This window comes from Antedon bifida, chromosome 4 (assembly GCF_963402885.1).
Source record: "Antedon bifida chromosome 4, ecAntBifi1.1, whole genome shotgun sequence".
Taxonomy (NCBI): Eukaryota; Metazoa; Echinodermata; class Crinoidea; order Comatulida; family Antedonidae; genus Antedon; species Antedon bifida.
Window position 1 is genome coordinate 1,614,015 of NC_136229.1, and position 12,633 is coordinate 1,626,647.

The 12,633-nt window shown below is 32.8% G+C and overlaps 3 protein-coding genes across 3 annotated transcripts in view; 2 read left to right on the top strand and 1 right to left on the bottom strand.

Moving 5' to 3' along the window:
* The window catches only part of LOC144841196 (protein nucleotidyltransferase YdiU-like), a 115,754-nt gene that overhangs the window by 16,292 nt on the left and 86,829 nt on the right, over window positions 1-12,633 (top strand). The window lies entirely within an intron of this gene.
* On the top strand, window positions 90-6,260 carry LOC144839129 (actin-related protein 2/3 complex subunit 2-like). The gene is made up of 9 exons (XM_078694440.1): window positions 90-254; window positions 1,020-1,054; window positions 1,654-1,766; window positions 2,270-2,499; window positions 3,077-3,170; window positions 3,623-3,749; window positions 4,191-4,291; window positions 4,598-4,698; window positions 5,391-6,260. The coding sequence occupies exons 1-9, from the start codon at window positions 181-183 to the stop codon at window positions 5,413-5,415; spliced, it is 900 nt and encodes a 299-aa protein (XP_078550566.1). The 5' UTR covers window positions 90-180; the 3' UTR covers window positions 5,416-6,260.
* On the bottom strand, window positions 7,109-10,039 carry LOC144839127 (retinol dehydrogenase 16-like). Its single transcript, XM_078694439.1, has 5 exons — window positions 9,918-10,039; window positions 9,217-9,539; window positions 8,416-8,674; window positions 7,701-7,867; window positions 7,109-7,453 (listed from the first exon to the last, which is right to left on the bottom strand). The coding sequence occupies exons 1-5, from the start codon at window positions 9,965-9,967 to the stop codon at window positions 7,230-7,232; spliced, it is 1,023 nt and encodes a 340-aa protein (XP_078550565.1). The 5' UTR covers window positions 9,968-10,039; the 3' UTR covers window positions 7,109-7,229.

Consider the following 12,633-nt stretch of genomic DNA (forward strand, 5'->3'; position numbering starts at 1 on the left):
AAAACGCCGGTTTATGACGACGATGATCTTGGAACCCTTTTCATTAATTGGAATAGGAACTTCCTGGTTTTCCGCTCGAGATCGTCGTGTGTAAAAACCAACCCAACCCAGGAAGTAGCCGTGAGCTAAAAACATTCATTTATTCTAGGCCTAAAATACCATATTTCTGAAATAGTAAAAATGATTCTTTTAGAAATTAAAAACAAAATCATAGAAGAAGCATTATCTCATAAATTCAAGACGGCAAAGGATGGGTGAGTACCCAATTTTTTAAAATTTTGCTAGGCTTTTCTGTTGTCTGGTTTGTGCGGGTGACAGAGAGAACGAACAGTCATGTGGGGAGACAGATCAGTGTCCAGGGTAGTCTTCTGCTTCCGTGTACGTTATTACTAGGCCTAGATCAATACAAATAACTTAAATGTACATTGATTTCTTAGCAGGATATTTGCCCAATGAATGGAAGTTGGTTTATTCTAAATAATAGCTAGAGGGCCTAGCTAGGCCTATTTATTTTAATTTTATTTTATTTTTTTTTATTTAATAAAGCAAGCAAGGGCTACACTCAACTTCTTCCAACTGTTGGACTATTTAATGTTTTTAACTTGCTACACACCAGTATACCGTTTGAATACTCTCAGCAGTAGTTTGTAAAAGTTCATTTTAAATAAAATTTGCCTAGCCTAAAACTAACTTAAAAGTAAAGTAGACAGCTTGAATGAATCAGCAAGAGGAAGTGGATATCCAAGGATTTAATTTCTTGAGATCTAGTCACTTTATGAAAACTACTTTTTTAATGCTCGGTATCTTTATTCAATAAAACAATATATATAAATTATATTCTTTACAAAATATAGAATAAGAAATTGAAAAAAAAAAGTACAAAGATAAAATCATGGAGTAAAGAATAAGATAAAATATATATCAAAGGTAAAATGTATATATAAAAAAATAGGCTGCAATTGGTGTACACCAATATTTCATTTGTTTTATGTTTAATTCTATGTTTAATTTTGTTTCAGAGGTAAACCAGAAAGCATTGATATGACAATAGCAGGTAAATGTTCACACCAATGTACATATTCCAATAGGCCTAATATTGAATATGAATACAACATACATATTCCTATTAAAATACATAGTGTGTGATGTTTTTATTGTCTGGAGATATTTAAAATGGACTAAATTTCACAAATTGTAATGCAAAAGATAGGACACCAAATTAAGTTCAGCACTTCAACACTACTTTTAGGCTCTAAATCTGCCACTGATAGAGAGTGTACAGTATGTATCTATAATGTATGTAATTGTATGTAATTTAGTATACATAGACAATCCTGGTACAGTGAGTGGTGTTGAAAAAAGGCTCATGGAAGCTTAATTTAAGTTTACTGTAACTATGGATGTATAAAATCATAAATGGTTTGACATGACTTAAGCTCTGTCTAGACTATCAAACTAGTTTGACAAAAAAAGTGTGTTGTGCCCAAATATGATAGTGATATGACATCATCGTGTCCATATATGGGTACATCACATTTTTTTTTCACATAAAGTTTGATAGTGTAGACAGAGCTTGAGCCGATCTCCTCCACACACAAATATCCATGAAGTGTGAAAGGCTACAGATAACATTTTTTCTTGTTTTATTCACAGATTTTGATGGTGTTCTTTATCACCTGTATAACCCAAATGGAGAGAAAAATAAAATCAACCTCAGTATTTCTCTTAAATTTTTTAATGAATTGGCAAAATATGGAGCACAAGAGGTACTTGTTATGGATTATTCTAATATTAAAAATCCTTTTCAAATAAATATAAGAATGCTAAATCTCTGTCTATACTATCAAACTAATTTGACAACAAAAGTGTGATATTCCCAAATATGGTAGTGATATGACATCATCATGTCCATATATGTATATACATCACATTTTTATCACATAAAGTTTGATAGTGTAGATAGAGCTTAATAGACCATTTAAAATGCTGAGTTTTTTTACAAATTTTTACTCGTCTCTAGAATTTTTTGTGAGGAGATATGTAGAGTGCATGCAGGCTTAATTGTAATTTTTCCAGTTAAGTTGATTATCTACCAAACAGTTAGTAATAACTGCCAACTTAGCTGGTGAAGTAACTAAGCCTGAATGGGCCAAAAGTGAAATATGAATATAAATTGAACAGTAATATTCAAATTTTAGATTTCACTTTTGTGTGGATTTAAAAAAAAAGTGATAGATTAAAATTCATTTTGTTTTGTTTTGACAAAAAGCTTTTAGAGAATATATACAAGCAATGGATAACAAGTACAGAAGAAAGCTACAGCTTCACAATACAGTTTGATTTGGAAAATCTTCCAGCAGACACCAGTGATCTCGTCGCTAAAGCTTCGCTCCTCAAACGTAACTGCTTCTCTGCTGTTTTTGAAAAATACTTTGAATGTCAACAAAAGGAGAAACCAATTGATACGGCTGTTATACATTACAGGGATGATGAAACAATGTAAGAATACTTTGATTAAGCTCTGTCCATACTATAAAAAAAATGTAATGTGCCCAAATATGGTAGTGATATGCCCAAATATGGTAGTGATATGACATCATCATTTCCATATATGGGCACATCACATTTTTTTGTCGCATAAAGTTTTATAGTAGTGTAGACAAAGCTTAACTTTTGAATTACTTGATTTTAACTAGTGTGAAACCATGGAAGCTTGCCATTGAATTTTCCAAAAATATGTGGTTGGATTTTATATACTGTATTATGTTAACATATAGTGAATACTAAATTAAGAAAGATATTACAAACTTTATATTTTGGTTTTATATCAATGTGCATTTAATACATTTGAAGACAAAAAGTTATCTTATTTTAGATAAATATTGAAAAAGATATGTATTTGCTGCTTATAAGTGTAAACCTCTGTCTACACTATCAAATTTTATGTGACAAAAAATGTGATGTGCCCATATATGCCCACAATGATGTCATATCACTGCCATATAAAAATAAATTATAAAATAATATGTGTTTGTTTATTGTGTTTCAAGACTAATGAATGTATTTCATATTTCAGGTATGTGAATGCCAGGAAGGACAGAGTGACAGTGGTGTTTAGTACTGTGTTCAAAGACTCTGTTGACATCATTTTTGGTAAAGTTTTTATGCAGGTAAGCATGTCTTTACACTCTGTCCTGTATCTTCACATTATTGCATTTCATTACCAATATTGTAGGCAAATTCTGTAATACAGTGCCACAGGTGTATCACATATGATATTGTATTGTGTTAGGTTAGGCTCATGACCTATGATACAGGCATCACATGTGGTACACTGTATTAAACAATTTGCCTTTGACAAATGATAGATACATACAGAGAATCGGCTAAGCCTTATCAATAGCGTAAACATGTTGATGCACCAAATGTTTAGGAAGAGATTATTATGAAATATATGAAACCAATACTTTTCAGCACATACCCACGTATTATACTTGTGCTCCATATAAATATAACAAATCAAATAAAACTTTGTTCGTTTAAAGACCAGAAATTGCATGGAAAATTCTTTTCTTTTGACAGAATATGCAAATGATATTTGTATTATTATTTTTTGTTATAGGAGTTTAAAGAAGGACGCAAGGCAAGTCAGACAGCACCTCAAGTCTTGTTCAGCCACAAGGACCCCCCAACTGAACTGAGCAATACAAATGCAGCAACCGGAGAAAATATTGGCTATATTACATTTGGTAAGCGGCCTGCAAAACCACAGAGAGAGACAATGCTCTACTCTGCATGTAATAATTATGGATCTTCTTCTTCATGTTCCATATCCTACAAGAACGTTGGACGTTACGGATTTCCAAATTCAGTTTTGAGTTCCTTTGCAATGCTTCTTAAGCTCTGTCTACACTATCAAACTAGTTTGACAAAAAAAGTGTGATGTGCCAAAATATGATATGACAACATCATGTCCATATGGGCACATCAAATATTTTTGTCACATAAAGTTTGATAGTGTAGATGGAGCTTCATAAACATGATTCTCTGCTTTCCTCTGGATTTCTTTCCATCATTCCCTGTTATGGGTCGATAAAATGCTACAGCCACTAATGTACCTTGTTATTGTTAATGGCTTCCATGTTCGGCAATAGTTTTATCTATAATAATACGTTACCTATTTTTTACAGTGCTTGAATCAAGACATACAAATGCAAAAGTGAGAGAGAACACAATCGACCTGATTCACACATTTAGAACATACTTACACTACCACATCAAGTGCTCAAAGGTAAAGTACTTACCTAACTGTTAGTCCCAAAATCCTGTTTAATATTTGATAATATAATAAGTTGTATCAGTACTAATGTCAATAGCAACTGAATGCCTAAAGCTCCATCTACACTATCAAACTTTATGTGACAAAAATATGTGATGTGCCCATATATGGACATGATAATGTCATATTACTACCATATTTGGGCACAGCACACTTTTTTTGAGAGAGAGAGTCTTCATTCATTTTATGTAAGAATTCTTCTGTCTCAGTTTTAGTAGATTGTATCATCATTTTTTGTGTTTTTATGCTTGTTTTCAGGCCTACATACACTCAAGAATGCGCGCACAAACCTCTCAGTTCCTCAAAGTTCTAAACAGAGCACGGCCAGAATCACAGAACAAAGAAAAGAAGACTATAACGTAAGTACAACTAAACAATAATGTTGAATTAATATAAAATATGGCTTTATAAGACACATATAATTAAGAAATAGCCTGATAGCACACAAGACTTAAAGATGTATTGTCCCCCTGAAAAATATTTTTTTTCAATTTTTGTTGTTGAATATGCCATTTTAATGCCACATAATAGTTATTGACTTCGACCAAAAATTGGATCGAAAAAAAAAATTATTTACCTGAAAAAACTGGAATTTAAAGCAAAAAATGGTCAAATTGGCTGCCAGCCAATGGATTTTTAGTTGAATTTAACCATTTTTCATGTTATTTTATAAGTGAAAACATTATTTTTTCCGATTTTTTTTCTACGGAAGTGATTCACTTGATTAAAACTACAAAATAACCTATTCAAAGTCTGATTTAATTAATCTTCATTTTTCATGTTTTTGGGGGACAACACATCTTTAAGCTCTGTCTACACTATCAAACTAGTTTAACAAAAAAAAGTGTGATGTGCCCAAATATGGTAGTGATATGCTTAAATATGGTAGTGATATGCTTAAATATGGAAGTGATATGACATCATAATGTCCATATATGGGCACATCACATTTGTTGTCACATATATTTTGATAGTGTAACCATATGTGACTGTATTATTCTGCGATCAATTAAAGCTATGATATTCAAATTCTGTTCTGTTCTGTTTTCAGTGGACGATCGTTTACCAGAAGTTAAATGCAGTCTTGGTTAACACCATTTTGTTGGAAATCATTTAAAATTGGCAGAAGCACTTATAATCATTTCTTTTTCCATTTATGGGGAAACTAACTAAAATTAATAAATTTTAAAATTGTGCAAATAAAGAAGCAATCTTGCTGATTGTTATCATTTATTTGCTATTGATTTCACATTTGTTTGTGATTGGTCTGTTTGTTCATAATGTGACCATATTTGGTTATGTTATTCCCATATATAGGCATATTATAGACATGGATTGAATACAATGTGGCAGAGTCTTTGAATACAAACCCATCATGTGACCAAATATATATTACCTACCACGGTAGACAAAAATAATATATGTATGTACTGGTAGCAGTGGCGTAATGGCTATGAGCGCTCACTGACTAAACCCACGGGCCCCGGATTGTATGGGGGCTCCTGAGCAGTGCCCAGAGGAAAAAAGACATTAAAATATGTCAAAAATGGGTAAAAACTCCCGAGGCATCCAGCGTTGGAGGGCCACTTTGAGTTCCTAAACCAGGGGGCCACAGGTCTCTGCGTTACGCCGCTGACTGGTAACCAATCAAAATGTGATGGAATACGGTATTCTTTGTGTGTTTTAGAAATCATAATATTTAACCATCTAAATTGAATCAAAATAATTAAAAATCCCTTGTGCCTGCCAGACTCTAAAACGCTTCCGTGATGATAAGGATTTTGACGACTGGGTATGTTTTGTTTATCATATAGAATACTTCAGTTATTTCATTTTAACAATTGTTCTTAAGTAATATCTTTATGTTATGTTTTTTTTAAAGAAATGAGCAGAAGTAAGATCAAAATTGTATTTACTTTATTAAAAGAATTTAACCTTTGGTAATTGTTTTGCCTAATACAGAATTAAAATGATATATAAATTTGTTTTGTCTTAAAGAATTAATGTAAAAAATATAGCTTAATTACAAAATGTAATTGCAGGATATAATCACTTTATAATAATGCAAAAAAAAAAGAATATAATTTAGTAATACCTATTCATACTCAATTTATTTAAAGTTTATTACCAGAAGTACGGCCTTGTAAACTTCCAAAACTTACCCAAATCGTAAGGTTAGTTACCTAACTGGACAGTAAGACTAACCATGAGATCAATCTTACTGACCTTCCTAGTTTATATATAAACACTTGTGTCAAATTAATTAATTAAAAACAGTGGTAACATTTGCCAAATTAAGTTGGAAATCTTGAAAAAAAAATTTTTATTCAGTGTGAATCACTTTTCTGTATAGTTTTCTTTCCGGTTCTGTAACATTGTATCCGGTTCTGTAACATTGTATCCGGTTCTGTAACATTGTATCCGGTTCTGTAACATTGTATCCTTGTGTGGTGACCATTTTTATACCATACAGTACTTCTGTTTATGTCACATTACCACTATCTTTTCTAAGATTTATACATCAATCAAGTATTTTGTAGGGTAGATAAGTTCTTTGCCTGATAAAGAATTATAATTAATACCGAGTATGTTATGAAATGTTTATTGAACTAGGAATGATTTATATTCTTCATTATTATAAAAACTGCTTAGTATCATCATTAAATCTAGTATATTTCTATTAAAAAAATGTTTCCTTTATCTGTAAAATCATTCAAATTCAGCGCACTAACAAACTTTTTTTGCAAAATAAAGTTTGCTTGTGTAGACTTGAGCAAACCAGTTTTCTACAATTTGTTGATGCTTGTCAACCGGTGTCAACCGGTTTACACTAGCAAACTTTGGAAACAACTTGTTCTCGTTGTCTTGTATTGATGTGTTGTTTTACTCTTTATTCTTTTGCACATTTTGGGATTGGATTAAATGTCTCGAAAAGCCTATCGGTTATAAAACTCGGAAAGTACTGCAACGGTTGCCAAACTAGTTTAGCATCAATGCCTGGTGCGTAGCGATTGTACGGCCATCGTGCAAAGAGGGCGTGCTGTATGTCGTCGGTAACGTAGTGCAAACGTGGAGAACAAAGCAACTTCATCGCATCTTCAACTTTATTCGAATCTGAAAATAACAGAAATTTTTTTTAAAAATAAATTTGGGTAGAATGTTGTGATGTCTTCAGTACCATATTTGAGCACATCACCCGTTTTTTGTCAAACTAATTGAATAGTGTAGACAGAGCTTTACCACAAACGGTTGCTTGGTAAGTATGGTACAGTTTTGATTTTCTTTAGCATAGGAAATTTTAAAAGACCAGAATGGCTGGTTTTTAACCTTTCATTTTGTGAAATAACAAAAGATCTCTTACACTCTTCTACGTAATCTGGCCCATACGCCTCCTTTTCTTCTGTGCTTAATCTATCCCACGCTTTCTTCATAGACGGTAAAATGTTCCTTTTGGCATCAGCTACAAATGTGCGGAAGTAACCTGGCTCAATTATGTGAATGGATACTCCATGCTTCTTCAAGGTAATTCTGCAATAAACAAAACATTTACAAGAGTCAGTTTTAATTGTACATAAGCTCTGTCTATACCATCAAACAAAGAAAGTGTGATGTACCAAATATGGTAGTGATAGGACATCATCATGTCCATATATGGGCACATCACATTTTTTTCATCAAAATTGTTTTTGTTCAAAGAAGCACATGTAGTGTCTGTATGTTAATGTATATTATAAAGACTCATTCGTATTTATAGGGATTTTTGACTTCTAATGAATGGTGATATCTATAAATTTTATATTTTATTTTCTAAATAGATATGACTTAACTTTTATGAAACTGTAAATGTGCACTGCAATGCAGTAGGTCAAAAGGTTAAATTACTGTCTTAAGCTCTGTCTACACTATCGAAACTATTGACAAAAAAAGTGATGTACCCATGTAAGGACATGTCATACCACTACCATATTTGGGCATATCACTACCATATTTTGGCACATCACATTTTTTTGTCAAACTAGTTTTATAGTGTGGACAGAGCTTTAGAAAATGGCACATCATCATTGAGGGTTTCTTACCGCAAACCATCTGAGAACGCCATTAGTCCGAGTTTTGCGATTCCATATCCACCACTTGGAATAGGATTGATTCCTAAGCTACTACACATATTGACGACCCGACCTTTGGCCTTTTTAACGAGTGGTAGAAACGTGTTTGTTACGTCTATAGCACCAAGCAGGTGAACGTCAAACACATTTTGTAGCTCTTCCTTCGTCCACCAATCATACATGCCAACAAGTCCTGTTATTCCAGCATTGTTAACCAACCCCCATAAACCTTTTAAAAAAGGGGATTTTTAGAATTGTTAGTGGAATGAGTGTGTTTGTAACTGCTAAAGTTCTGTCTACATTATCAAACTAGTTTGACCAAAACAATGTGACAGTGCCCAAATATGGTAGTGATATTCCAAAATATGGTAGTGATATGACATCATCATGTCCATATATGGGCACATCACATTGTTTTGTCACATAAAGTTTGACAAAATTATTAATAACATGTATGTATAAACATATACGTGATACTATAGGACTTCTTTTTAAAACGAGTAAGAATTTAAAAATTCATTATCAAGTTGTAGGTAAATGGGCTTTAATTGTCTATCTTTGATTTACACTTTAGTTTATTTGATGTACAGTAGAACTCTTATTAAGGGACCCGAGAAATAGGGGTTGTCCCCTGCATAGAGGTTGGTTGTGTAGTGTTGATAAATATTGCGGCTTGGCCCTCGTTCATTTTATGGTCAGAAAGTGTCCCCTTAATAGCAGTGTCCTGAAAGAGGAGGCTACTAGAGACTTTAATCCAAGCTTGTAGAGTACCTTTATGAGCTGGAAGGATTTGTTTTACTTCATCATATGCCTTTAAAACACTGTCATGCTTTCTAACATCAAGCTGAATACAATGCAACCTCTCTGATGTATCCGCGTTTAATTTCTGCATGCCATCTTCGGTGAAACACATAGCAAACACATGGCATTCTTGTTTATCAAGCGCTCGTGCTAATTTATTTCCAAATCCTGTGTCACATCCAGTTATCAGCACATACTTTCCGCGTCTTGCGATGAAAAACTGATTACGAAGCCAATAGATTGTGTAAAGTGTACAAAATGCTATACAAGCACAAGCAGTCCAATATATCACTCTGTTGGCAAGTATTACATTAAAATAATTAATATAGGCCTATATAATATTTTTAATATTAATTAATAAATCATATTATATTATCATTTATTTAAACTTTACATTTTATAAATATTACTGATATAATTAATACTCTTCAGTACGGTAAAACACAAATACTAGGAGCCTGTTTGACACGAAGATGAGGTGCTCCTCCCTTTGAGCCAGCTAATGTGCTCAAGATAGGCCTCGCTCGGCTTACTGACCGGCAAGGCCTGCTGCATGCTGGCTGTAGAGCAGGCCTATAGTATTATTAGGACGGATAGCTAGGCCTAACTTTAAACCTCTAAAAATAACTATATCTAATTCTAGAAAAAATGATTTATAGTTGCAAAAATACCGTTCATGATCCAATTTTTGCATTAATATATTTCTTTTGTCCACTCCCATGCTGATGGCTAGTAGTAGTAATAAACACGAAAAATAAAGAGAGAGGACACCAGGCCAAAGTTTATGTTTGTTTTGGTTTGGTTTGTAAACACAACACACATGTGCTCTCTTTTTCACAAATAGCGCCATCTATATTTTTCAAAAAGTTTTCTTTACCGCCGGCGGGCCAATTGTATCGCACAGGCTGTTAAAAAATACGAAGCTATTATATATTATAATACATAAATTTAGTTCTACTGCTAAACCATGAAGAAATAAGTAAGTTATGGCTGAACAGAAGACATTAGCCTACTTTAAATAAGATTTTTACAAGTTAAATAATGAAAATTAAAATATTGGACACAGACAAGCATTATAAAGTAAACACATTTAAAGTTTATCACCGATAACGCACTTAGTATCAGGGACAAGTATTAGGAATATTATCGGTCGAAACTCGGGGTTGTTGAGCCCTATAGTTGTTTTTATCTTAATCAAATATTTACACTTCCGTGCGTAATCTACTTAACCGTGGTTTATGGCAGTTTTTTAGGCCTAAAAAATATAGGCCCACCTTGCCGGGTGTACTTCTTAGTAGACGCAAACAACGATAGTGAGAATATGAAGACAAAAAGAGTGAGAAGAAGGAAACAAATTTAACTTTGAGTAGAGCGGGTGGGGAGGGGGTGGGAAGAAGAATCAGATAAAGAAAATAAACTACATTTGGCAAATAAGACCTAATACAATCATATACCCAACCTACTCCAATAATAAACTCAGTGGCGTAACGGCTATGAGTGCTCACTGGCTAAACTCAGGGGCCCGGGATCCTGAGCAGTGTTCAGAGGAAAAACAGGCATTCAAATTCGAAAATTAAAGGCTAAAAAGGGCATCAGGCCTCTGCGTTACGCCACTGAATAAACTACAAACGTATTTCTAATATTCTGATAGATGTATGCCATGTAGTAGTAGTAGGCCTTATATCTGCTATTTATTCAACCAATGTTTCGGTACCTTTAAGTAGTCACCTTATTTGCTTAAGTCGACACATAGGACGCGTATTATAATCATCAAAGTGGTTGATTAGATTGTTTTGCTTATCATTAATTATACACAAAGTTGTTCCAGTAATGTACCAACTAAAGTTTACGTAGATAATAATAGTATCCTCTCCGAATAAATAGGTATACATTTCATCTGCTTCATATTTGTATTTTATATTTATTTATTTATTATTTCATATTATTGATATATGTACAGTATAGGCTACGGTAGTCAACAACGAAACATAATTAATAGTATCCACTCTGAATGATCTATACAATAGGCATAAATATTATTATCTATATTAGTATCATCATATTTTTATTGATATATGCCTACAGACAGTAGGCTATGGTGTGGCTACGATAGTCAACATAACATTGCTTTATTTTATAAGAGAATTTATTCTTTTAATTTCCTTCGCTTTCCTGTACATATCCCATTGTTAAGTCCTACGAAAACCAAATCGAAAATACATTTCGGGCTGAATTACAAAGTGTGAAAACGTTTTAATATTAAACGCTCGCGCAATACCACCTGTATCACGTGAGCAGTCTGTTCTAAATCCAAAGGTCACGGACGCTAGTTTTTTTACTTAGCTCGTGTGCCGTGTTAGTCTGCTCTCGGCCTAATTTTTGGAATTGGAAGGCTTACTAATACTGCAAACTCCTTACTCACGAACAATAATAAGAAGTTGGAATTGTTTTCCTTGATTTGTGGGCCTTACTCTGCATTTTGGTAAGTGTCGTTATATTTACATATTGCTTATTACATACATCAAATGTGAATTGAATTGAATTGTTTTGAAGCTAAACGCCAGGCGTGAATTACCTAATTTGAATAACTTCGTCGATTAGTCGCCCAGGTGGCGTGGTCGAAGTCGTGTGCTCAGCACGCTCTACCTTCCCAGGGGCTGTGTAGCAGAGAAAAAAATATTCTTAGGTTATTCAGGAATGGCTTTCTGCGTGAATCCATTTCTTTGTTTTTGGAGTATATTAGTAATATGAATATGTTTTATACCATCATGAAAGGTATTTGCGATTATAGTGATTCAATAAATATATATTTCATTTGTAGGCCTTTGCCAATATAATCTTTTTAAACATCATTAGAAATCTGCTATTTTTGATACAATATTATATGTATTCATCTTTTCCATTGATTGTAGACCTCTAATGAAACTTTGTATTTTTTTTATTCAAATTCTGTATTTTCTTTCAATAATAGTCAGTATAATTCAATTAATAGTCAGTATTTTTTTTATTTATCATTACTGTAAATATTCATATTATATATAATCATATATGTTTTTATAATTAATATTTTTTGTAAAAATCACTATACTATACACGTTCTTATGGTTATTATTATGAATTCATGATTGATTGAATAAAGTTCACAAGAAACGTACTTTTACTTTCAGGGACCCTAAATTGTTGCAATTGTACACAAAATAGTGAGAACAAATAGTCATGCCCTCACTCAGCCTATTTGGAATCTAAAAACAGTGTATTTTTGTTTTGACAACCGAGGAATAATGGTACACACAATGTATTGATATTATATTTAAAGATTTTATCACTAAAGGCGACAGAAATTGATTCAGATGGTGTCAATGTTTATATAACGTGTCATTGTGGTAT